Source organism: Syngnathus acus, chromosome 23 (genome assembly GCF_901709675.1).
Source record: "Syngnathus acus chromosome 23, fSynAcu1.2, whole genome shotgun sequence".
Classification (NCBI taxonomy): Eukaryota; Metazoa; Chordata; class Actinopteri; order Syngnathiformes; family Syngnathidae; genus Syngnathus; species Syngnathus acus.
The window spans coordinates 973334-1000352 of NC_051107.1; the positions used below are offsets into that span (position 1 = coordinate 973334).

At 42.4% G+C, this 27019-nt stretch overlaps 2 protein-coding genes across 6 annotated transcripts; one reads left to right on the top strand and one right to left on the bottom strand.

The window, feature by feature from the left end:
- Positions 1-1370: 1370 nt before the first annotated feature.
- impdh1b (IMP (inosine 5'-monophosphate) dehydrogenase 1b) lies at positions 1371-13159 on the top strand. 5 transcript variants are annotated; one of them, XM_037242856.1, is made up of 16 exons: positions 1371-1528; positions 3764-3862; positions 3966-4037; positions 6154-6202; positions 8209-8310; positions 8385-8459; positions 8545-8751; positions 8823-8910; positions 8970-9169; positions 9261-9351; positions 9751-9846; positions 10007-10150; positions 10935-11079; positions 11166-11309; positions 11388-11471; positions 12131-13159. In XM_037242856.1, the coding sequence occupies exons 1-16, from the start codon at positions 1386-1388 to the stop codon at positions 12150-12152; spliced, it is 1761 nt and encodes a 586-aa protein (XP_037098751.1). In that variant the 5' UTR covers positions 1371-1385; the 3' UTR covers positions 12153-13159. The 5 variants fall into 5 exon arrangements, with proteins under 5 accessions (XP_037098751.1, XP_037098752.1, XP_037098753.1 ...); XM_037242857.1 differs by having other exon boundaries at positions 3969-4037; XM_037242859.1 differs by lacking the exon at positions 1371-1528 and adding an exon at positions 2110-2287.
- LOC119116978 (proline rich transmembrane protein 4) lies at positions 12611-25655 on the bottom strand. Its single transcript, XM_037242855.1, has 4 exons — positions 25519-25655; positions 21512-22316; positions 17475-17561; positions 12611-15613 (listed from the first exon to the last, which is right to left on the bottom strand). Exons 2-4 carry the CDS (start codon positions 22269-22271, stop codon positions 13656-13658), a joined length of 2805 nt encoding a protein of 934 aa, XP_037098750.1. The 5' UTR covers positions 22272-22316; positions 25519-25655; the 3' UTR covers positions 12611-13655.
- Between the last annotated feature and the right edge of the window lie 1364 nt (positions 25656-27019).

Genomic DNA, 27019 nt, shown 5'->3' on the forward strand with positions numbered 1-27019 from the left:
ATTATAGAATTTAATATGCTTAACAAGTACCCTTAAACTGTAGAATAACCACACTGCTCAGCCTTTTCATGAGTGATGTTTTAATTCACTTTAATGCAAATAAAATTGTATCTGATTATTCGATTAATCGATAGAATAATCGAGAAAAGTATTGAGTCTAAAAATAGTCAATTGTGACAGCGACTTCAATAAATGCTATAATTAATAATGGAATTTTAAATTCCCCAAAATAGTTCAAAACAAAACACATGAAAGGCGGCACGGTGGCGCACTGGTAAGCAGCTCCGCCTCACAATGAGGAGGGTGTGGGTTTGATTCCACTTCCAGCCCTCCCTGTGTGGAGTTTGCATGTTCTCCCTGTGCCCGCGTGGGTTTTCTCCGGGCACTCCGGTTTCCTCCCACATCCCCAAAACTTGCTTGGTAGGCCGATTGAGCACTCCAAATTGCCCCTAGGTGTGAGTGCGAGTGCGGATGGTTGCTCGTCTCTGAGTGCCCAGCGATTGGCTAGCTACCGGTTCAGGGTGTCCCCCGCCTACTGCCCGATGACTGCTGTGATAGGCTCCAGCACGCCCGCGACCCCCGAAAATGGATGGATGGATGTAATAATATTTTTTTTATCTCCAGTTTTGAATGAGCACAGTGTGTACAGTTCTAAAAAGGTTCGTTGGCATGGCTCCCTCCTCGTGACCGCGTCCACACTGCCGCACACATGACGGCCATTAGAACAAATTCATAACGTGCACTCGCTTTCATTGAGGCCGGCTGGTCCCCCATTTCGTTTGCACGTGACATGAAAGGTAGGTCTTGTACGTTAGTTAGCATGTGGTGAAGGGCTTTAAGAGGATTTTCCATCTTAACTGTCACTGTCACCTGGTAGTAGTTAGTTACAATAACTGACAATGCCGAGGTTGCACATGTCTGTTGTTTGAAGGTTGAACATGAAGGCCACTTGGGGGGGAGGGTCATGTGACTGAATATAGGCATCACTGTATAAAAAAAGGTTCGTCGTGAAATCCTCTTTGTCTGGATTAGATGGTTTCACTCTCTCCTGTCCCGCTCTCTCTGCTCCAGGGCCTGCAGGCTTTGCTTTGTCCCGCTTCCCCATCACGGCGACTACCAACTCTGTCCGGTGACGTGGCGCTTGGTTTAACATTACCACGGTGACACCCGCTCTCCGGGAGAATCTCCTTGGCGACGCCCCCCACCGACACGCCTGTTGTCTCTTTTCAAGGCAGGTGCATCCTGTGAGTCCTCGCTGCATGGGAACATCTCCTGCTGCTGCCAGATAAGCATATTTGAACAACAACTTTCAAGGTTCTCACGCATGGTCTTCTAAATGTAGCCAACACTTGGAAAGGGAGCCAAACATCCAGCTTGAAGTGGGGATGGACATCTACGAGGGCCAACAGGTGGATCGGAGGAGGATGCCGGGAGACGCGCACACCAGAGGGGACCACTACGTCCGGCACGAGACGGCGGCGCAGCGCTACAGCGCTACCCGCATCCAGGCGGGGCTGGGCCCGGAAAGGTAGGACATTCCGATCCGAGGTTGCATGGTTCCAAGGACACTCCGATAATAGCTGCCCTCGCTTTAGCGCCCGGTGCTAATACAAACAAGACTTAGCGCAAGCTTTTAAAAATAGGGCTCTACTGGATCACCGTGGGGCAATCCCGAGCGGGCTCGCAAAAGGAACCACTGAGCCGTATGGCCCGTGACCCACTTTCAGCCATTCAAATCAAATCCCTACCTCCTAGTCACCTAATGCACGAGTCAATTCTAACTATTTGAACAATGTTAAGAGTTTGGTGGCCAACCTTTGGGTTAGGTTATGCCAAGACTGTGGACAAATACATGTTTCTTGTCTTCCCATATACAAGCGTTATTTCTCTATGTGGTGACCTAGTTCTGCCTTCTCTGTATCCATTATTGTCAACTTTTAACAAGTGGAAAACATAAAAAAAAGCAACTCCACACATTAAAAGTACCTTTTTAAAGGTACAATGTGTAGAATGTTTTGAGTTTTCAGTGTTCATTCATTTTAAAAACCGACAATTCATTTCAATAATATGCACGTGCACGTCAGCGAACGCCGTGACGTCACACATGAGCAGTGAAAGGGGATGTAACGAGGCGGCGTTTCCTTCCCTGGCTACATAGTCACCAACCCTGCACCGTGGCACTGAGCAGAGGCAAACACTCAGGTTTTGCCGTGCTTTTTTTTTTTTTTTTTTTTTTTTTTTAAATCTCACGAGCCACGATCGACGTGTCTGCTCTCATTTCTTAGAGGTAAAGTCACGCCGCCGTTAGCATGCCTATTAGCATCCTCGCTACAACCAGCTGTCACATTTCACTACGAAGCCGGGAGATCGCATTACATCTCAGAACGAACCGGCGATTGGCAACCGGTTAAATAATTTTCCACCAACAGTTTAATAACACGGGCGAGTTGACACCAGTGGACATGCTCACACTCGCGTGCCATGTTGCTAAAGCTAACCGCTAACTCTCGCTCCACATGTATCCTTATCCGCCGGTGCATGTGCAAAAAGTTTCCACTGTCAACATCACATGTGACGATTAGTTCTAAGATTCCAGTTGTGCAAATGACTGCCAATGATAATAAGAATGAAATGTTGGCACGAGAGTATTTTTTATTTACTGTTATGCTTGTATGTTATTAATATACAGTGCGATAGCTAAAAATATTATGAATGTTTCGCTATATTGTTGCATTTAATTGCCATACCTGTTTTCTATAACTGCCTTACGCTCACTTCAGCAAGTATTAACGTTCTAAATGTATCCCTTGCGTCACCCTCCACGCTGGCTTCACAACGACTCAACTTTACGCATCGGAACAGCGAACTCGCTTTAAAATCACACCAAAAATAGCGTTACCCCTCTCCTCTGTGAAGTAATTTGCTTCCAATTACAGTCAAATGCTATCGTATGTTAAGCAAATAGACCTGTCCGTCAATTCGGCTTGGATATTGGTACGATTTTAAATCGTCATCTGTCGCTATGTAGCCTTTTAAAGAGCATGTTCCGGAGAAAGATGTTTTATGTTGACTCGCCTGCTAAGTAGGTCACGAGGCTATTTCATAAGTGTCATTAAAATCAAACTTGACGTCATTTTAAACAAACTAACATACCGCTACATAGTGTAATTATAATGTCGAGATATTTTTGAAGTTGTCACGTCGGGGTCCCGCGTCGCGACCCCGCGTCGCGACTGGAACGCTGTAATGTTGACATTCCCCTTTCTTTTATCTTCGGGTCAAAATGTGTTTATTATACGTATGACATCATCAAGCGACGGTGGGTGCTTGACGTTTGTGTTTGTTTGTTATCAATTGACTGTTTGCCTCAAGATGTTTCTACGGCTGCCTAATAACCTCTCAAAGGGGTACAGTTTTCCGGTTTTGTTCTGGAATGATTTTTTTGTATATTATATATATTATTTGTATACATCTTGTTGGCTGTCATGGGCATGATATATAGATGTACAACCGATCAAACGTTGGAAGGAAGTAGCCAAGGGAAGTAGTGCAATATTATAGGTGATCTATAAGTAATCACTAAATGGGGCCGATATCGTCAGAGTATGATAACATTTCAGCTCATTATGAGGCTTGTGTAGATATAGCCAATCAGGAGCTGGAGAAAGTAGTCGAGGTAAAAGGCACCGTAACAGAAAATTAGAAGTCAACATGCCCACTCGCATAGTGAATTATATTTACTTTTACTTGTGTTCTATTACAGCATGGCAGATTACTTAATCAGCGGCGGCACCGGCTACGTCCCGGAGGATGGACTCTCGGCGCAGCAGCTCTTCTCCATCGGCGATGGCCTCACATACAAGTAAGATGTCAATCTCTTCCCCCTCCACCTTGCTTTTGGAAAGGCACACAATTGCACGCGTCATCACGTAGCGCTTTGTAATGGGCAACACGTTCTGAACCAGCAGATGTGACCAACACTCGGACGGTCAAACGGCTGAAGAGCTATGCTCTAAAGGAGAAGGGTTGACTTACAAGTGAGTAGAACAAGTCAGTTTCAAACTGCATACGGAATTATCATGATTGTCCTGATTCAAAGGGGGAAAAAAAAGAGAAGTTCGTTGAGGTCAATCACACTGTGACAACATGCTGAACGAGAGCGCAGATCTTATCAGGAATCAGATGTCGTGGGATGAGCAATGCTATACAGTGGAACCTCTGAAGTCAGAACAAATGACACTTTCTTGGAAAAGTTGAAAGAAAATGGAGTTCCCAGGAGGTCAGCGGATCGGGCTGGACTTGACTGCTCAGAACAAATAATTATTGATGCTAATGTAATTCAAATGTAGCTATAATCATTAGTGGACCAGCACAGTGGTGTCTAAAATATGGCCTGGGTGCCAGTTGTGGACCACAGTCCATTTTTAAGTGGGCTGCGGCATTTATTAAAAATTACTTTTGCTGCTCATAAATGATATAAATATTTTTTATATATATTTTTTATAATTTAAGAAAAGAGGCAAATTAGCTATTTACAACTAAACTAGTACCATCGTTAATTATTTGCCTTGGAGAATGTTGTTCATGCAGAAGATTTGACCAAAACACTAATATATCAACAAATTAAATAAATGAATTAAAAAATGTTTTACAAAAAGGAAATTAAAGTAAAAAGTTGCATCCTTTGATTTTTCTGGATATGGATCTCGGAGGGAAAAGTTTTAACACGTCTAGAGAGAATAAGATGAGCCATTTCCTGTCCACCCACCTCTTTTGCTTTTTTAGTTTAGGAGAATTGTGTTTTGAAATGACATTTAGGAGGTTCCACTGTGCTTGTTAACTGTCATTGTGCAAGTGCTCTATGCATGGCCTGTTGTGCTTAATTATTTTTCCTCACTCTATTGATACTTGTCACACCTCTTCCTGGCGTCCATTCAATATGGCAAATTTACAAGTCACATTTTATGACATAACAAGGCAAATAATTGCAATTAACGACCATGTGACTGATTTTTAAGAACGCGTTCCCCATTAGCGACTTAATCGCGCGCATCACGGTCTTCCCCAAGGCTGCTCACATGACGATCTCAATTGAAATCATGTGAAGGGCAGGAGAGAACCAACACGGCGTGCTTCCCAAAAGTGCGTGACCTAGCGGCTCAGCGTCAAATTCCAGCCGTTCCAGTCCAAAGATTATCAGAAAGAGTCTCTGGCCGACAAGTCGTTGTAAAACCTTAAAATGGAGGTTTGTGTCCTAAAATGGCCTCCGGGAGATCACGCACTCAATGCCCTCTGAACTGCAAATCCCTTGACGTGCGATAAATTCAAATATTTGTTCTTTAGGCCTTTTTGGCTCTAACTAAATACTGGCTTCTTGACTCGAAACTAGACTGTGAATTTTGATATTTCTATGGTCCACACAGTTCACGTTGTACTGTAAATATTTAAAATGGGCAAACATGTTTTAACCTTGAAGGAAAGGAAATCAAATAGACAAGTTTGCCCCAGAGGCTTTTTCCTTTAAGCTAGGCCGCCGCTTTCACACAGCATTGTAGAAATCAAGACAGCAGGGCACATTCCGCGTGTCCTCATTATTTCATTGACAAACTCATGATTTCAAGCAAGTTTGTTTACTGTGTCAGAGCTTAACTTAGCGCTGGTGGCTCATTGCTAGCAGATGCTTTTCTGGAATTCCTGCTGGCCTCCACACGGATATTTGTGGGCGTGTGTGTGGGGGGGGGCAAACATAACCCGTTCAACCGTCATTTTTTGGGGACAATTAAAACAAAAAGCTGATAAGTAATGTTAAGTGGTTAAGTGGAAGTTAAGAGGAAAAAATATTTCTGATGTGAGGTAACGTTTTGACAAGGTAAACCATTAGACAAGTAAGTATAAACCAAAGATAAAACTGAAGTAGAGTCAAGTTACTCACTTTTTTTAAGTTTAATTGGCACATCACAGAAATTAAAATGTAAATGAAAAAAACCCAATAGTAAATGTGAACAGTGAAAACAAATTGCTGACTCGTAGGCACTCACTTCATTCTAATGATTCTGCCAAGACTATTTTTTCCCCTGAAGTTTTGGATATCACTCCCGCCTTCCTGTCTCATATTAGCCTCTGACTTTCTCCGGTTTTTTTGTTGTCTTTCAGTGACTTCCTGATTCTGCCCGGCTTCATCGACTTCACCTCAGACGAAGTGGTGAGTACGTTATGTCGGCGAAGGCGCGGCCTTATTCTCTAGTCGAGATGCACGTCTACGATGCCAAACCTCAGACCTGACTGCCAAATCGAAATAGCTTTGTTTATGAGATTTTGCACATTTGACGCCGCTCCCTTCAGCCTCGGTTGCTCATCTCACCCACCTCTCCCAGATGGTTGGCCATTGAGTAGATAATCCCCGAGGGGGGATTTCTGTTCTGAGACAGCAAATATCCCTTCCTATGCTTTGTTCATCTCGTAGGGACTAAAAATGTACAAATGAGAGGAATAGCAAATTGACATTTATTTCATGAAATTTTAATGAAAACTGCTATATTGTGATAAAAAGGCCTTTTTCAGAAATTACCCATCATTTTGCAGAAATGGTATCAGTTTTTGCAGAAATGGTATCAGCTTTTGGTATCGGTGACTAACCACTCAAGAACCAAGTACTCATATCGGTCTTGGAAAAGCGGTATCGAACATCGCTATTTGAAACCATCTTGTTAAAAGTAAGCAATTAAAATACGTAACATTAAGCAAGAAAATTAATATGCATTTGATTGATAAACAAAATAATTAGTGTATGAAATTGCCGTTGAAATAATACAAATTATTTCTATGTAGTAAGCAGAAAACTGATTTTTCATAAATACATATTAACTCATGTAAATAAACCACACAATTCAATTATAAAAATGTATTATTAAGTAATTATAAACGAAATCATAATTATAAAAAATATCGTTAAATAACAAAGATTAGATATTCGTGTACCACTTCACTTCAAGTGGAAAATAATGCAAGTATATTTTTATTAAAAAAAAAAAGAATCCTGATTCAAATTGACACCCCCAAAATAAAATAATGGGTAATTCCACAGTTGGGTGTAGTGCTGCATGTTGATTGGCTGACAGACATTCTTTGCTTCCAGCTTACTGCGTCAACTTCCTCTTACTTGCTTTTTTATTTATAGATGTTTCACCTTTCGGTTGTTGCTCTATCGCGGCTTCACAGTCCCAGTCTGGTGTGTCCCAATTTGGCCTTTTTACAGTTTGCCCATTCATGCTTGGCAAGCAAAAACAAGTCCACATTTGGCTCTAAGTAGACCCCTGCTGCAGCCTGGACCGAGGTGTCACAGAGGCCATGTGTGTGTATGGTGTGCAAGTGTGTGTGGACGTTCACATATCCCCATCTCCCAGCTGGAATCTCACAGCTCAGTGAGTGTTCTCCAAATGGAAGTCTGAGGTGGCTTTTTTTTTTTTTTTTCCGCCCTCGTCACCTTCATTGTGTGAGAAAAGCTGCCCACTTGCTGCTTTATGCCTGATTAATTCAACCTTTTCCCATGGGCCAGGAATGTTATTATTGTCACGCGGATACATTCCCCTGTGGGAACCAAGTATCGTCATTGTTAGTAACATCTGAACTTGGACTGAAAAAAGACGAGTTGGTTCATTCAGCTCTTGTTCCAAGATGGAAATGCCGCCCTCTTGCGGCTGATGTGCACAACACATGGCTAGTGGTAATTTACTATTTGAGCACGTATTATTTTTTTTACATGAAATATTAATTTATTTTACAGTTTAAAAAATATTAATTATTTCTTGGCTGTCAGGGGCTAATGGTTCATCTCATTTAACAGAATAGTTTCCAATTGTGTGTAGTTTAAAAAAAAAAAGATTGTACGTTTGTTTTGTATTAGTTATTTATTATTTTGCTTCTCACGGCTTGGCTCATGTCATTGAAATAAACAATTTCTTGTATTTTTCTTAAACCATATACTTATTAGTTGATTGACTAATTTAAGAAAAAATTAACAGTTTTTCATTTCATAAGAAATCAATTCAATCAATTCCTAATCGGATCTTGATTTTTTTTTTTTACCCATATAATTGATTTTTATTAATTTATGTTGTGCATTATGCATGCTTCCTTTTTAATGGCTTTGTTTAATTCAACTCTTTAGGGTATCATTAGTTCAAGTTGTATAAATTTGATTCCTGTTAGGATTTAACATCAGCGCTGACCAAGAAGATCACATTGAAGGCCCCTCTCATCTCCTCCCCCATGGACACCGTCACAGAGTCAGCAATGGCAATTGCAATGGCGGTAAGATATAGATTTGTATGGCCGCTTTAATTATTGTGATTATTGCATTTTAAAGCATCGTATTAATGTCATAGCTAATGGGAGGCATTGGCTTCATCCACCACAACTGCACACCCGAATTCCAAGCCAACGAGGTCCGCAAGGTCAAGGTATGCCAGCATTAACATCAACACAGTGGTTAATGTATTATTTTTTTTTTAAGTCATATTTTCTAAACATCTGATCATATTTCAGAGGTTTGAGCAAGGTTTCATCACAGACCCAGTGGTAATGAGTCCGCACCAGACAGTCGGCGACGTGCTTGAAGCCAAAATGCGCCACGGTTTCTCGGGCATCCCCGTCACCGAAACGGGCAAAATGGGCGGGAAACTGGTCGGCATCGTCACCTCTAGAGATATCGACTTCCTGTCGGAGAAGGATCACACCAAGCCCCTGGCGGAGGTTTGTAATCCGGGGAGATACGTATATTGAATATGAAAATATTTCTGAATGTTCTTCTTGTGCTGTTTAAGGTAATGACTAAGAGGGAGGAGCTGGTCGTCGCTCTGGCCGGTGTCACGCTAAAAGAAGCTAATGACATTCTGCAGCGCAGCAAAAAAGGTAAAAACGTCAAACTTAGTTTGCTTTCATTTGATGATGTTGATGTCACTGTAAACCAGGCAAGCTCCCCATCGTGAACGACAACGACGAGCTGGTGGCCATCATCGCCAGGACGGATCTGAAGAAGAACCGAGACTACCCGCTGGCCTCCAAAGATTCGCGCAAGCAGCTGCTCTGCGGCGCCGCCATTGGCACCCGCGATGACGACAAGTACAGGCTGGAACTTCTGGTGCAGGCGGGTGTGGATGTGGTGGTGTTGGTGGGTCATTTTACTATACTTTATAAAAAAAATCCTCACTCATTGTCACATAGTATTAAAAATTTTTTTTATGTAAATATTTTCCTTTCAGGACTCGTCACAAGGCAACTCCGTATTTCAGATCAACATGATCAACTACATCAAGCAGAAATATCCAGAATTGCAAGTGGCGGGAGGAAACGGTAAGCCCCTCAATCAATCAATCAATGATCAATAAACAAACGAACGTAACTGCAGGTTAAGCCGGTGTTACATTTCCTTAATGTTGGTCGTTAGATTTAGTTGTTTAACCCTTAAATAGATTATTAAAATGCTGTAAAACAAAGTTAGAATCTATGATAGAATTTGCAAAATGTTGTCAAATATAATATAATTATAGCTTCCATTTTTATCTAAGTATTTTTAAAATTTTTATCTGCAAATGCTCTTACTGACTAAACATGGGTCATTTTTAGCCTTTGTTTTTCAACAATGGTCGTTTAAAAAAAAAAAAAATGCAAGTCAGGCCAAATCAATACTGTTTTGGCCTACACACCGTAGGTTGCTCATCTTTTGCTAAAATGGCCCCATTTCCTTCTCAGTGGTAACAGCGGCGCAAGCCAAGAATCTGATCGATGCCGGCGTGGACGCACTGCGAGTGGGTATGGGCTGCGGCTCCATCTGCATCACGCAGGAAGGTACTCATCATCTTGTTCTCATGGTTGCCTGTGGTAACCGCAGCCCAGAGAGTCCCCTTGGTCACGCCGGTTATCTTCCTGTCCTGGGTTGCCAAGGCGATGTCTGCTTCAATTATCAGCATCTGTTTGTCTTGATTCACTGCTATGTCGACGTTTGCAGTTATGGCGTGCGGGCGGCCTCAGGGGACCTCGGTGTACAAGGTTGCTGAATACGCGAGGCGCTTCGGCGTGCCGGTCATTGCTGACGGCGGCATTCAGACGGTGGGGCATGTAGTCAAGGCACTCTCATTGGGAGCGTCCACCGGTAAGAATATCCACAAAACAATATAATTTATTCTTTTACCACCACATTTATGACATACTAGACAGAAAGTAATGACACGTACACAAAATCAGAATGAGATAACTTTGAAGAAATTGTCAGTTATGCCAGATCATCCAAGCACAGTCTAGAGAACAAGTTGTCAAATTCAAGACTCATTTGTTTGACAAAGACAGGAAATAACATAAGACCGTGGGAAAGAAAGGGGAGACCCACAAAAATAATCTCTTGTAATAATATTGGACAAATTTGAAGAAATCATACCAAATACAGGTGTCAAGATTAATTGACTACTAATTGATTATGATCACCTCTTATATTTATAATCGTTTAGAGCCATTTTGAACTGTCTCGAATTCTCTAATCCTTCATGAAAGCAGACTAATTTGTCTTTTGCATTTAATCAAAAAAACACATTTGCAAACCTCTCTGCTTACTTTGGAAAACAATGACTAATCCTCCTTGTGTGATATTGCTTGATTGTTTTATTAGTTGTTTTTTTAAATCACTAACTAATACCAAGTAAGCAAAAAATAATTGGTCTATAAACAGTCATCGGGAAACCTTTTTTTTAATGCACTTTAATGCAAATAAAATTGTATCCGGGTACTGTATTTGATTAATCGAATTATTGATTGTGACAGCCCTAAAACCAAATCATCCTAGCATAGTCTAGACGAGTCTAGCGCATGTCAAGCTCATGTCCTGGATGTGTTTGGCAAAGCACGTCCTATCTTCTTAATTCCCCCGTCTTTTCCCGCCACAGTCATGATGGGCTCCCTGCTGGCAGCGACCACCGAGGCTCCCGGCGAGTACTTCTTCTCGGACGGCGTGCGACTCAAAAAGTACCGCGGCATGGGTTCTCTCGATGCCATGGAGAAAAACACCAGCAGCCAGAAACGTTACTTCAGGTGCGCTTGTATTGTTATATTACAATACAAGTGGGAGGTGGAGAACTGACGAATCGTTTTATTTTTCTCTCCCTCCAACATATCAGTGAGGGCGACTCGGTGAAGGTGGCACAGGGCGTGTCAGGCTCCGTGCAGGACAAAGGTTCCATCCACAAATTTGTACCGTACCTCATAGCAGGTATCCAACATGGCTGTCAGGACATCGGCGCCAAGAGTCTCTCGGTTCTCCGGTGAGAACAGCGTCAATTATTTTTCCCCACTGATAATTTAAGTAGCGGTTGCTAAACACGTATTTGCTGTGTTGTCAGCTCCATGATGTACTCCGGAGAGCTCAAGTTTGAGAAGAGAACCATGTCGGCACAGGTGGAAGGAGGCGTTCATGGACTTCATTCGTAAGTAGCACCTTTTCCGCCATTAGAAACTTTGAGCATGCTTTATGCCTAACTATTTAAATTTTAAAAATAAGATTTTTATTTTACTCATGAAACAGACAGAAATCAATCCACATTTTGAGTGAATACGTTAAATGAAATGACACGAGAAGGTGGCAAAAACAAATAAGGTGTGCTTTTTAAAATAATTTTTGAAAAGTTCTGGGACAGTGCCAAATTCTGTGTTAAGTTGAAGGTCTCTATCTGGCTATCCAAAATCTGGAAATAATTTAAAACCATGATGCTGTATTTGAAAATTATGACTAGTAAAAATAATCCTGAGCACTTTTTTTGTGCCAAATAATTCTAGCATGGTCTCGAGGAAAAAAAAAAAAAGATTAATTTGGACACTTTGTCATTTCCAGTACCAAATAAAAATGAACTAGAAAATATGATGTTGGTCCGACCAGCATGTCTTTGAGCCGGGTTGTTAACCAAAATAGACTTCTCACCATTTCAGCATGCTCAGTAATAGCAACACTCAAAAGCTTGAACAAAATGGCAGACTGTGTGGAGTCCAGCATGCGCTTGAGTGGCTTTTAATGCAGCAGCTCACCATTAAACAAAATGGATACCACCATCCGGCACTAATTGTGTTTCCTTTCGTTTCACCTCAACAGTTACGAGAAGCGTCTTTACTGAGCTGCGGATGGGCCACCGTACCACCTTATTCAAAAAGAAAAAAAAAAAGAAAGTGACCAAACGTTTAAAAGACAAAAAAAAACCTCCCACCCACCATCCTGTCCACCTCAAGCTCATCTCCACCAACACAAAAAGCGCAATCTTGGTTGGAAGGGGGGGGGTTTACACGCAACAAGTGGCACATCAGGGTTTCCAGATGTTTGTCGTCGTTTTTGCTTTTACGGGGCAAGCTCTCTTTGTTTACTTTGGAACCTCGGAGAGCCGCCTCCAATCAGCACAGTCAATCATTCACGAGCCCAAATATCACACAACGGGACCAAAAATTGAATCTAATCAGGTGTTTCCACGAGTAAGTTTGACGTCAAAGCTGTACAGTTTCTTCGAGGTTTTGGCTGGAGCGATGAAGGCTTTTTGATATGCATGTTCTTTTTCCACAAACCCAACGCGGTTGTTTTTTTTTTTTATTCCGCTTTGTTGGACCTGCATACGTACTGCCAAGTGTATTTATACGTCCTCTTTTTGCAACGTCAAAACCAAAAAAGGAACCAGCCTGTTACCTTGTGTTATGCTTATCCTGTGTTTTTTTTTAACGACTTGTCATTTTTACCACAAAATTGCCTTGGCAAGTAGACGGGACACCCTTACAAAACAACTTGCTGCGCTTGTATCGCTGTGTTGTATTGTGTTAAGTATTTGATGTGGCCTTATACTAAGGCCATCACCGTTTTTACCAAAAGTACTTCGCCCAGTGTTGGGTTGGCTTGACTAACAAAGTCTTGTAATCGAAAGCGTAGATGAAGATATAAGCTTAGCCCTCCCCACATACAGACAGTATGACATGTTTTTTTTCTTATTCTTTATTGTCCAAAATGGAGAAGACAACGTTTATGAGCATTTGGTTTCTGGGAGATGACCTGGTTATCATTTAAAAAGCGCTGCAGACGGCAAACAGAAAAGCTGCTTTACTGTTCAATTTGGTGAAAAGAAATAAAGAAAGATTAAACTTTGCTAGTTCGCTGTCTTATTGGGAAACAAAACCACAAACATTTGTTTACAAATAAAATTTATTAAAGTGTGTGTGCATTTCGCATATATAAATTAGTAAGCAGAGGATTGCAGTTCATGTATAAATATTTAAAGGAATGGCCAGCAGAGGACGCAGTTTGCTCACTTTTGTGCTGAACTTCGACAGTTTTTTTTTTAAGTGCTTGGTAATACACAAATGCAGTAAAACATGACCATCATTAAGTTAGGTATGTTATTGTGACTATTCTTTACAATTTTCTTTTGTCTTATTAGGCAGAAAAAGTGTAAAACTTACAAACTACTCGTTGTTTCTGGACATTTTGGCACTTAAACTTGCATGGACATTCGCTAATGACCTTCTAAGGAAGCTCCTATTAAATGTGTCGTTTGGCAGCTTTCATTTACCCCATGCACTTGTAAAGCTGCTATCCCAAAAAAACCTTGACCGTTCCTCATGAAGTCCCTACATCAAGTCCATCACAAATCAATGGTCTCACTGCAGATGCTGAGAGCATCAATTTGTCTGCAAGCGCTCATAAACTCCTCCTGCACCGATCGGTCGGCCTCAGATGACATATCCAGGTCCAGGCTCTCCTGCGAGGCGGCGCCCAGCGTTTGGTAGTGCTTGTGCGAGTTGCTCTGCTGCCGAATTTGTGCTTCTGGACTTTGACAGAGGACCAGTGATGAGTTCCCGATGGAGGCTCGATACGGGGAGCTGGACGAGGAACTCCCCCTCCAGCGCTCTGGAGACGAGCAACTGGAAGAGGACAGGGATGGAGATGGAGGACCCCCGACAAAAATCTTTCCTGCTTTTGATATGTCTGTGCAAGAGGAGGTCCGGTAAAGGGCGAGATCATCTGAGAGGGGATGACAGAGGCCGGGAAGTGCGGAGTGGTTGTTTACGGATAAGTCGCTGCTCTGCGTGGGCCTGGTTGTGCTAAAGAGGCTCATGGGAAAAAGAGCCTCGCCAAAGAGCGCCTCGTCGATGCTGCGACGTAGGTTGATGGGCGAAGGCGGCCTCAGGTCTGTCGTAGAGTCACTCGTGAAGGAGGATCCACCTGACGGCTCTCCACCACCAAGATTCTGAGAGTCCTTGATGTCAGAATTTACCTCAAGATCTCGATAGGCCAGCGCCCTGTTGCTATGGTACAGGAAGTCCAGCCCATTTAGACTGCTAGACAACCTATCGTCCATCAGCGTGTAGAGAGGAAGGCTCTCTGTCTCGCCAAGGCCGACCGTGTCCACAATGGCAAGTTTCTCCTGCTGGCCAAAGCTCCACTGGCAGTTCCCTGGCAGGATTGGCGCTTTAGATGCCAGCAGTTCAGTCCAACAGCTTCCGGTTGACGGTAGCTGATCAGAGCAGTAGACCGGTAGCGCCACTACCAGCGCCAGGGTGAGGCAAACACCCAGTTCACACAGTCTGCAGCTGAATTGAAAAGCCCACCAGCACCACGGGCGGAAGACTTCTTCTCCCCCGGTGACCCCCGTAGCATTGAGCATAGCGTACAGCTGCAGTCCCGCGCAGGCCAAACAAAACAACGCAGATAAAAAAACCGTAACGGCCGCGCGATCCCAGTCGCGGCTCTCGGCGAACGGGCAACGGTTGTAGCGCTCGGCTGGGGTGGGAGAAGTGTTGTTCAGGTGGTAGATGTGCTTGGAGTCTGCTCGCACGTAGACGTAGAATACTAAATAAGCGATGGACAGGAAGGTGGCAAGGGCTACGAAAGCTCCGCGGGAGATGAGCGACAGGAACAGGCAAAGCGAAGGTTTCTGCTGGTAGAACGTCAGAAGGGTTCCTGGACCGAAGGCAGCAGCGAAGTGCAAGGCAACCAAACAGGCTAAGAAGCAGGGTCTTTGAAAGGCAGAGTAGGACAGCTGCATCCTTGAACGCATGGAAAGCAGAAGGAAAACCAAGCCGAATGCCGCTGTCAGGCAAGGGAACGGTGCCTCGTAGAGCATCAACAAAGCCGCGGTGGACGGCAAGCGGTCCTGGTGGCCGTATGCGTCGTATAATAGCGAGAAGGATCTGGTACCCCCGGCGGCCAGTAGAAACAGACTGACCAGACCAAAATAGCCACAACCAGATGGACACCTCAAAGGCAAGCAGAGAAGGTTTAGCGCTGAGGCTAGCGTTAGCATCGCAAAGATGCAACCGGCGCCATACACGTGCGCCTCCCATGCTAGGCCCCAGACTGCCATGGCGCTGTTCCAGTCCGTGTATAACGGAACCAACATGAGAGGAGACGAGAATACAGAAGTGCTGCTCGATCGGTTTGTGCTCGTGTTGGTCTTCATGTCCGAAGACGTCGATTCCCAGTCGCCTGAGAAGTTGCAGGCCCCGGGTTGTTCTTTATTGCAGTCTGGAAGGAACGCGACAGTCCCAGTCTCCAGGTTTGACACCCAGGCCTCTGTTTGAAGACTTCGTGAACTCTCCACTGTAGTAACAAACAAAAACAAATACAAAATTGGTATTTTTGACTCCCAATTAAGATATTCCTGCTACCACCCCATCAAGAAACATCGAGAACTACAAGAGAATCATTGCAGTCATGTATTCGGGCTCATCCGTCAATTTTGCTGCAGGCTTATCGTAGACCATTGGTATCAAACTCATTTTTTTCGCGGGCCGCATTGTAGTCATAGCTTTTTTCGGAGGGCCATTATGACTGTCAACCCAAATAAATGTATGACCACCTCATATTATATACAGTAAAAGCTACAAAACAAACTGACAAATAACTCGTTTTCAAATCATACGAGTAAAAACTGGTCAAATATTTAAAAAAAAGATATTATTAAAAGTGAAGACAATTTGCAATTCTAGTAATAACACACGAATTTGATGCACAATTTGTCTTGGCGGGCCACATCCGTATCTGGCCCCCGGGCCTTGAGTTTGACAACTGTGTCGTAGACTATCAAAAACCAGGCCCCCTTAATGGACCTCAGACCTCGAGCGTAATAACCCGGCAATACAGGCAATCTCGTTGTTTTGCAGGAAATGTGCACACTGCGTCAAAATAGATCCAAAAAGCATGGAGAATACATTAGAGCTCAGATGTCGGCATAGCAGACAAACCCACTAATTGCTTCCCATAATAGCTGTGAGGCGGTTTCACACCTTTTTATTGGTTATTTTTTCCCCACCCCTTCCTTTCTGGTCCCCTTAATTTGCTCATTTTGTTTTTGTTCACATGAGCCGCCGCCTTTAAATGGGACACTCCTTTAGGAGGGATTTTTTTTGTTTAACTGGGACAAGTGTTCTGCCCATCATGTATAACTTCCTCCAGGCACCAAAAAAAAAAAAAAAAAGAAATGTCTGCTTTTATCGTACTTCAATGACGGAGCATTTTAGCTAGCAGTCGGCTTGTCACGTTTTGCCTCATTTTAAGACTGGATTAAAGCAGCAGGTTGTAATGTAAATGTCAAAATGGAGGAAATATGACTCTGGGTGCCGCAGTTGGAATTTATTAGTCTGTTGTGGGAGCTTAAGTACATTGTCGTTTTTTGCCGGATTAAAACCATGTTCTGAATGTCAGTGCCGCTGTGATGTCATCCGGCCTGAGCAGATAAAGAAGGTGTGGCTCAGAAATGTGCCGCTCCATGTTTGCTTTCCAGGGCGATCGGGATGCCACCCAAGCAAGGCGTGGGTGGAAAACCTGACACTCGCGTCAATGTACGTCTAAGCTGACGGTCTAGCCCGGGTTTGGTGGACCACAGAGCAAGGACAGATTGCAGAATTTAGGTTCTGCTGTGTGCCGCTAGGCTAGGTCATGCGACACATTCCTGTGGGAGAAACTCGGTCACATCTGCAGTGCTCGGTTTGAAAACCCAACGACAGACTGCGGTATCTCTTCGAGTCCCAGCTGTTCACAAATCCACCTGCTGAGGCCACAAAAGCTTTGGACTGTAAAAGTCACCTTCACAACTTGTCAACAAGATTAGTTTCTCGAAAACAAGTGGCACATTTAACATCTATTTGTGGAGAAATCACATTTGCTATTCTGGAGCGAGCAGTCGAAGTGGGTTACAGCTGCTCCTGCGAACTGGGCCACATATTTCACCAGAGATCAATTTTCATCATGTCGTAACCCGTGAGGGAAATAGCAAGACAATAATGGCAGCGGCTCTTTTATTAGACAGCACTTTCTCCATCGTATATTGTTGATGGTGTTAAATGAAGCGGTCTTCGCTGAGGATTTTAAATGAGAAGATTCGACCTGCTGTCAATTAACAGATTGGACGGAGTACTTGTGCGGTTTAAGGGATAGGCGAGAAGCATAACTCTTAGCTCACCGGTTTCTCCTGGTTGAGACGTTGTTAGTGGCGATGAAACGTCCGTCGTATAACCGTAGGGGGCCGCATCTTTCTCATCCGCCTTAGCTATGAAGAAACGAGCGGGTTAAGCGCTGGGTGGTTTCAGAGTGAAGACAGAAAATAATTGTTGAACACTACGCTGCACTTGGAGTGGAAGGACTGTGTATCTTAACCTACTTCTGTCAAATGGGTCATTCTGGCCTCCACTTTTATGCAGCCAGTCATCCATGGTGCGTGTGTGGTGTGGATCTCCGTAGTCTAATTGAATTGATGTTTCAATGGCAGTGCGCCGTGATGTCACAGTTTTAAACCATGTAAAAAAAAACAAAAAAAAAAAACTATTTTCTACAGCAATTGGTCAGGCTGAAATTCAGGAGAAAATAGTATATATGTATATGCATGTATATAAATGTGTTTGTGTGTATATGTGTATATATATACGTACATATGTATGTATGTGTGTATATATACGTACATATGTATGTGTGTATGTATGTGTGTATATATACATATGTATGTATGTACGTACGTATATATATATGTATGTGTGTGTATATATATATATATATATATATACAAAAATTCTAATGTATTGGCATGTAGATGAAAGTATTTTAAAGATTTTTTTAAGATTTTTTTACGATATATATATACCGTATTTTCCGCCCTAAAAGGCGCACCGGGTTATAAGGCGCACCTTCAATGAACGGCCCATTTTAAAACTTTGTCCATATATAAGGCGCACCGGCTTATAAGGCGCATAAAATAGAAGCTATACTGCATCAAACTGAGGTTGACTAGGGTTGCGGTATGCATCCACTAGCCAATAACCAACGAGCCCTCTGTAAACAATCGCGTTTCTCAAACGATCTCCTATAAAATGATCAGAACTGACTAAAGTTCGATCTAACGCATTGGTACTACTTACCTATGTTTCCCTTCCATATCGATCCGTAGATTTACTCGAAACATTAACAGAGCAGCCTATTTTGACATGAAATAGCCTGGTACGTATAGCAGCTATCGCAATAGCATTAGCCATCCGCAAAGTCTCACGAGCCTCAGCTCGCAATCTCCCATGAGCCTCAGCAAAGTGTAAACAATCGCGTTTCTCAAACGATCTCCTATAAAATGATCGGAACTGACTAAAGTTCGATCTAACGCATTGGTACTACTTACCTATGTTTCCCTTCCATATCGATCTGTAGATTTACTCGAAACATTAACAGAGCAGCCTATTTTGACATGAAATAGCCTGGTACGTATAGCAGCTATCGCAATAGCATTAGCCATCCGCAAAGTCTCACGAGCCTCAGCTCGCAATCTCCCATGAGCCTCAGCAAAGTGTAAACAATCGCGTTTCTCAAACAATCTCCTATAAAATGATCGGAACTGACTAAAGTTCGATCTAACGCATTGGTACTACTTACCTATGTTTCCCTTCCATATCGATCCGTAGATTTACTCGAAACATTAACAGAGCAGCCTATTTTGACATGAAATAGCCTCGCGGGTACAACAGCTATTCGGTGACGCCCCCTGACTACAGTTGCCGTAATGCTGGGAAGCGATGCGACCTTGTAATTTACTAGTCGTACTAAAACGTACTGAAACATTTTGGCAGAGCACTGTGTACAACCAGTATGGATCAACAAATTCATCAGTTGATCCATATATAAGGCGCACTGGCCTATAAGGCGCACTGTCGGCTTTTGAGAAAATTTTAGGTTTTTAGGTGCGCCTTTTAGGGCGGAAAATACGGTATATATACATATAACATAATATAAAATATAATATATATATATAACATAATATAAAATATAATATAACATAATATAAAGTATAATATAACATAATATAAAATATAATATCTATATATATCTATATATATATGTTTATATATATATATATATATATATATATATATATATATATATATATATATATATATAAATCACAAAAAAATTCTAATGTATTGCCTTATAGATAAAAGTGCGGTAACATTTGCTGGGCTATCACTTTTGACATTTTTCGTACGCTAGCAATTAAATAAAATATTCACTTTAAATCACTATAAATACAGACACGACAACTTCTCGTTTATAGTCACACAAAATTGACCAAACTATGAAAATGACATGTACAAATGCGATATACAGTCATTTTTGTTAACAGTGAAAATGTATGCTTCTATTTATAACGTCTGTCTGCATCTACCTGTGTCATTTTACCACTGTAATGGCTCTCAGCCAGTCCAGTGTCTGGTCCATGTGGTTTAAGCTAAAACGTCTCAACTGCTTGTCTTTAGCCACCCTTCAAATCTTAACCAAGTTTCCGAAATGAACGCAGACAGCATGGGGAGGTCTTCGGCAATGCTTGTACTATTAGCAACCTCTTGTATCATTATAAGCTCTGGTATGACAGTTTTCTGCTGCAAGAAGGCTCCGCCTTGTCAAAACACTTCAGCTTTCAAAGTAGCCACGGAAGCTTAGCAGTTGTCAGGATTTGTACAAAGCTGACAAAAGGCAGAGGGGGGGAGTGGGGAGCAGGTTCACTGTTCAGCTTTGGTGAACAGCGTCTGGCGAGCGTACGGTCCCAGCGGAGCTATGGATGTTTTCGCTGAGTGTGCGCTCAGAATACTGATACGTTAGCGTATCCGGGGTGGTCCCCTCCCCATCGAGGAACATGTAGTGACATTGCGGTTTGGTGTTTCTTTGGCGTTATGCCCTGGGACTAATACATCCCAATGTCAGATCAAGGTATCTAACCCGTCTTAATTTTGGTAACACCAGTGGACAGATCTGCCAATCACAGGATCCCACCATCCCAATTTTAATCTTTTGATTGGTGATTGACTAAAGCCTCCCCCCCTCCCCACAGGCTTGGATTATTGACTGATCATCTTGCAGACTAACCTCTAACCCAGTGCTTCTCAATTATTTTCTGTTACGCCCCCCCTAGCAAGAAGAAAACTATTCGCGCCCCCCACTCCCCACCGTGACTATCCATCTCTGCATAACATTTTATCCTTATTAACATTAAAGAAAAAAAGAAAGACATATGGTCAAACTTACAAAGAATAACTTTATCAAATCGTGTTTTAAGTCTGCAACAGAAAAGATTTTAAGTGCATCAATGCCTGAAATTAAGAATAAATAAATCCTTGTTTAAACTGTAAACATGTTTGACCAACTAATTGCACCATTGCAAAATTAAATCAAATCAATAAATAATATTTAATAATTATAATAACTAATAAACTACAAAAACTAAAAAAATAATAACTTATTTATATTCAGTTCAGCAACATTAACTCAGGAGCACAATATATAAAACACTTGAACCTACAAAACAAGGTGAATTAAACAATTTGTGCTAACCAAGGCAAACCTGTTGTCTTGTAAGTCGTAAAATGTTGCACTGTCGCAAACGTGACAGAAGTAACAATGAGAGCGCCACTGCCGCCTACTGTAGTAAATGCGCAATTACACTTTATTCTAGTACTGCCAAAAAAAAAAAAAAATTAAAAAAAAAAAAAAAAAAAAAAGCCTGTTCCCCAGGGTCACACGCGCCCCCCCAGGTATTGCACCGCGCCCCCCAAGGGGGGCGCGCCCCACTATTTGAGAAGCACTGCTCTAACCTGACATGACGGATGTGTCTGTACCTGGAGGAGGGTCTTATCCTGATTACCACAGGTGGGGGAGGGGTTTTCGAGAACAGAGAGGATGTTTCCTCAATGTCACTTTCAAGCTTTCCCCTTTCAGGCAATCTCTATGAAAACAGACTGATACTTTTTTTTTCTTTGGCTGAGCCATTTAAGATTTTCTTTTGATGCTGGATTCCAGACTTTCATCAATTTCATGTAGACTTGTATCGATTAGATCTTTGACATGCCAGAAACGCCCAATGATCGACCCGACCTCTGTGTCACTCGACTATTGAACATACGTCTGTCTGTGATCGATCCCTTCAGCCCAATCAATCCCGCTACAATCGATTTGTTTGACTTTGTTTACCTTCTGCTTTCAGGGCAGTAATCTTTCCACTGGCGGTGGTGGTGGTGGTCCCCAAACTGGTGCTCTGAGTGGGTTGACTTTCTGCTGAGTCTTGTGCTTTCACTGAAGTGGTGTCAGGGGACGTCGAGGTTGGGTTGTTTGTGATTCCCATTCGAGTGTTCGTTGTTGTCTTGATGGGTGCAACTGTGTTTTCCCGTGCCATTGTTGTAGACAGTTTCTGTAAAAACTCATTTGTGTCAGAAGGATGGTGTCTCTGTGTTCCATTTTGTCCTAGCGTGCTTGAGCTGGTGGGACTCTGAGTATTTCTGATATGTGTTGTAGCGGTTGCAACAAGAGTTTCTTTGTCATTTCTGCTGCGTGGAGAATATGATGTTCCTGCTGGAAGACTTTCCGTCATTATCTCAGTTACGCCGCTTAGAAGCTGACCAGAAGTCGTGGGAAGTTCAGAGGCTTCAGATATGATCCCATCTCCAGACCCGGATTGATCGATTGGGCCTGACAGCTCATGGCCGGTTGTGTTCAATTCTGTAGGCTGACTTTTACCCCCAACAGGATAAAAAGGCAGACGAAACAGCAGTGAATCAAGAGACGGGAGCTTTGGCAGACTCGGGCTCCACCAGTACGAACTGGATTTCTTTTGAGATGGCTTTTCTCTGGAAGGTGTCGGTCCCCAGAGGCCCTCTTCATCAGCTGAGGCCTGCTCGCGAACCAGAATTAGACACCAGAAGCACAAGGCCAAAGTTCGGTGGAGTCGAAGCATGCTGTCGTCGGTGCCTTGTAAAACGATTACATGTTGAAAAACGACCTAAAAAAAAACAGAAACCAACAAGACATGTGTGAGATGAACATTTTTGGAAGGCCACATCAATCTATTTGCCATCCCCCTTGGAGCGACTGATGGACTTTGCAGGTCCTAAAACTTTCTACCGCCAAGTATTTCGGATTCCTTCAATTAGTGGTTTCCTTTGAGATGCTAAGGTCATTATTTACATTACACTGTTAGACTTCCATCAAAATAAAATGAGGGCGTGCTTGTACAGCTCAAGTACAGCTAAGGAACCTTGGTTTTCTTTGGCGGTTGAAAGTCACTGGACTGTTGCCTCAGTGAAAAGATGAGGGGACCAAAGGAATTCCCCCCCCTGCGAGAACAACAACCTGAAGCCCCCTCCCTTAAACCTCCGGCTCACCCTTTCTCTTGCTCCCACCCCGCTGGCTCTAAATCTCTTGTGTGTGTTTATATGGGAGAAAAAACGCCAATATTCCACCGTAACAAAATTAATTCCACATTAGTGGAGCTAGAAATCTTTAATCCGGACCACAGCGTGACTATAGAGGAAGGCGGCGGAGGGTGGGGAGATGGGGGGGGGGGTTGTCAAACTCATGCTTCCCACACACTCCCTACTTTTAGAATCTGATTGGTAAAGCATTAAAGCCAACCTAGATGCTTTTCAGTGCAAGTTGTAACACGCAAGCAGTCCACCTACACGGCTTTGGAAGACTTTCATGCGTGTAAAAGTCGTACAGATGAACGTCTGGCGGGGGGATCTTGCCATCATGCGCCCACACACACTGTTCTCCAGTGCGCCCACACAAACACACTTTTGAATTTTAGATCGGAGATGATAGCTGGGAAGATGTAATTTTGAGTTTTAGGCCGGTAATTTAGCTTCTCATCGTTTATCCATTATTTACATGCTTGAGGCTAGCTGTTTTTTTTTTTTTTATTTTACACCCAGTTTCACTTTCACTTCGCATCACCTTGCGTGTATATCGGATGAACTCATGTCGGATGCAGGATTCTTTTTAATTTTCAGATTTCTCAATACATGGTGTTCACTTTTATTTCCCAGGTGCACCTCTGCACTTTATGAGTTCCCCTTCTCCATCGCAGCGTTTTGCTTTCCCTTGTAGTTGCCCATCTCTCTCTAGTTGTGTCATTAGCGCTGTTATTAGGTTTTTGGTTGCTCTTTTGCATGTTAAGACTGTCCTTCAAAATATTTTAGCTTGGCTGTTTTCCACAGTTAGATGCTAACTTTTTTTTCCTGTCAACTCTTCTGCTTAACTTGTTAGCTTTAGCCAAATACAGCCCTGACAGATTTCCTCAATACCCAAAACAATGTTTGATATTCAATTATATATTCAACCCACTTCCAGGTTATTTGCTGTCTCTCTTTTATTACTGCAATGTTTTATTAGCATAATCACTCCTGCTAAGCTAATTGGTTATCCCCCAAGAACTCCCAAATAGCGTTGTCTCCATTCCCTTATGGCCAATCACCTTTTAGCTTCGCGTTCCAAATCTGTCTCGAAACTTGACGTGAGATTCTTTGTATACTGCATTTTAGAACCTTGAACTTGTTTACGGTTAAGTGGCAAGCTAGCTGTGTTGGGCTATAATGCTAAACTAGTTATCATCATGCTACCTGATGCCCGCACCACTTGAAAAATAAAAATGACATTTGTTTTTCCACAGAAATGTTAAATATTGTAATAAAATACGGGAATTGCTCCATAGTAGCAGCAATCTAATTGGCTAGCTACTAACCATCAACAACCCCCTAAACAACACCGCAGTGTGCCATTATTCGGCCTTTTAACTTGTCACATCATCCAATACTACTCCCTAAATCAAGGCATTGTCTGCTTTGACAGGCAACAGAGCAAATGGAAAGGAGCCATAAAAAGAGCGCAGCCAGTGAGAATTTACAGGCCTCCCTTCCATTATGGTGTAATGCTGCTCAAGCAAGCAGAGCAGAAGCAGAAGAAGGTACGGCAGAAGGGTTCGAGCAAATCATTGACATGCCGTTGTCGAATTCTCAGTCCGCGAGAGTCAACTGTACCACAATCTGCCTTATTGTCTTTTACGTTTGCTGCCAGAGTTGCTTTCATTAAGTGTGTAAACACTCCCCACTTGGCTTTCCAATGTCTCGGCTATCTAAATGAACCCGACCGCAAACAATATTTTGCTGATAATAATAGAGTGGGTAGAGCTTGCAAGAATGGAGGTACCACAGGATTAAGGACACCATGCCTGACTTTTGAAATGATTCTTTTTTTTACATTTTACGAGTCTTGCTGAAAACGTTTGATGGGGTTGAGGTCAGAGTTCAAATCAGCATGCTGTATGCTCTTGAAACATAAAGTCCATTTTACCCAGATGTTCCAAGAACTATCTAATGGTCCAAAAAATAATCTTGCTTAGACTTGAGTCTAGTCTACCCTTTCCGATCATTCAAAAAAAAACTAGCAACATCAGCGCCAATGTCTGAAGCCAGCGTCAAAGACTGTGGATCTTCGGCCATTGCACAATGGTCAACAAATTACAGTTCTGATACTATAGTATAATCTGGCAGGTTACCCAATTGAGATGAGCCCCTCCGTCCCTCATCTGTACTTTACATTCTGGTGGCTTTACACTTTGGATACTATGCCATAACTTGGCAAATACTTGGGTGAAAACCAACCCCCGCCATCCCACAGTGATACCACATCAGACTTTACGAACCGGTGACGTTTCATATCCGATACATCAGCAACCGTAGAATCGTTTGCCAACAAAATGAGCAACTAGTGGTTTTCCAAACAGACAAGATACAAGCCGCTCAATAGTTCCGGCGCGTCATTGACCATGACCGGGAGTCTCGTCTCGAAATAGCCGGCAGCGTGATGTCATGCGTTGTCGCGTGCCACTACCTTGTCTTAAAGAGCATTGAAAGACGATTAATTCCCGAAGTGATGTAATTTGTCACCTCCAATAAATGCCCACACCTTCAACTCCTAAAATCCCCAAACCTGTTGATTTTCCTCAAAGCTGTCAATCACTGCACCGCCTCTAATAAATGCAGCGATGGCTGAAACAAACCCCGACGGACTCTCTCCAGACGCTCCGATTGCTCCGGATGCTAATCCCGGGGATTTGAGCACCTTGCTGCGTCTCGCTGCAAGTCACTACCTTGCCAACAAGCCAAACACCTTCTCGCAATAGAACGCTTGCTTGAGTGGCTTACCTCCAGATGTTTGGGAGAAGCTGCAGAATTCCCAAAGCACCTTCGCGGTGTGTTAGTGTGCGCTCGCGCGCTGCAGGAGAGGCTCCGTCGTCGTGTGTCAGTGTAAATCCGATTGCACGGACTTGTAACCTCCCTCCCTCCCTCCCTCCCTCCCTTTCCATCCTCACCCCTCCCCTCCTTTCCCTCTCAGCACATCACAATGACGCTCGGTCACACCTCGGTAAGCAAATTGTTCATTTGCTGAAGGTCGTTATTAGGGATGAAAATAATGACAATAAATGGGTATAGACGTCTCAAGTAGATTTCTGTTCATATGTTTAAGGCCGAAATTTGAAACATGACTTTTTATTCCTGTTTTGTTTAATGGCCTTCAAATTGAACACAAATCCCCATCAAAAATAATATAAGATTACTGTTGCCATATCAATTGTTTTCTTAAGAGTACAGATCTGAACGTGGTAGCTCAACTGTATATGCATATTTTGAAATAGTTGATTTATTATATTTACAAGTAGAAAATATCCAATAATTAAAGTTCTTTTAGAGCTACAAAATAGTTACAGATGACAAGACTTTTAATCATGGGTGTTGGAATACCTTAACAATAATAGACCGTAAATTAGTACAATTAATAAAATAATAATGTTGGTTAATTCATTTTAATAATTTGAGGGTTTTTCCCACCAAGGAAACCAAACTCATTAGTAGCTTCTTAGATCATCAATACAAAAATATACAATATGACATTTACAGTATAATTAAAATAATGATGTCATATTGTTTGTTACGCATCAATCATAATTTCAATATCCACCTGTTCACCTGCTTTATGGCATTTTTTCTTTTGCTTATTTACCATGAATGTTGTGAGTGAACTGTAGTAACCGCCGTTTGCACGTCTCACATCCTCCATGTGATCCGCTGGAATGTCCCAAATATAGGAACAATCGCTTGAAACCACACCAGGGAAGCATAATTTCCTGAGTGGGTGCTCTTCCACCGCCCCCTCCCCCCCTTGCCCCTGCCCCCCGCTCACCAATCAGCTCATCACAAGCTTAATAACATCTTTGACCTTGACTCTCCTTGCTATTCTAAACACGGGTACTTTTATCATGGAAATTCTTTTATTACCACAATTCCATTTAAAGATTTGGCAATGTGTGGCATCACCACTTTAGTTTTACATGTTTTTCTTGACATTCTGTCAATGACAATAACAAAACACTCAAATAAAATGGCCATTGTTTCGTTACATTTCTTTGTGAATGATACTTGAATAGTCACAAAATAAATCTGACTTTTTATGTCGTATTGACAAAATGATGAGTTTATCATTTTTTTGTAGAATGCTAGCTGTAATGACAAAATTAACATTGTCTGGACGTTTTGTGACATATTCCCAATGTCTTATAGAGTAATATGGGAATGGTCATGACAAGGAAATGTTTTTGTCACTCATTGCTGTTGATTTTTTGTTTGTTTCTACATTTCTTAAGAAATT

Excerpts from the sequence above, each read along its gene's own strand:
- impdh1b (XM_037242856.1), top strand. The coding sequence starts at position 1,386 with ATGGACATCTACGAGGGCCAACAGGTGGATCGGAGGAGGATGCCGGGA. Across the intron at positions 9,170-9,260 it reads GTGTGGATGTGGTGGTGTTG|GACTCGTCACAAGGCAACTC; the intron begins GTGGGTCATTTT and ends TTTTCCTTTCAG. Across the intron at positions 9,352-9,750 it reads GCAAGTGGCGGGAGGAAACG|TGGTAACAGCGGCGCAAGCC; the intron begins GTAAGCCCCTCA and ends TTTCCTTCTCAG.
- LOC119116978 (XM_037242855.1), bottom strand. The coding sequence starts at position 22,271 with ATGCTTCGACTCCACCGAACTTTGGCCTTGTGCTTCTGGTGTCTAATT. Across the intron at positions 17,562-21,511 it reads TACTGCCCTGAAAGCAGAAG|CTAAGGCGGATGAGAAAGAT; the intron begins GTAAACAAAGTC and ends GTTTCTTCATAG. Across the intron at positions 15,614-17,474 it reads GTCTCAACCAGGAGAAACCG|TGGAGAGTTCACGAAGTCTT; the intron begins GTGAGCTAAGAG and ends TTGTTACTACAG.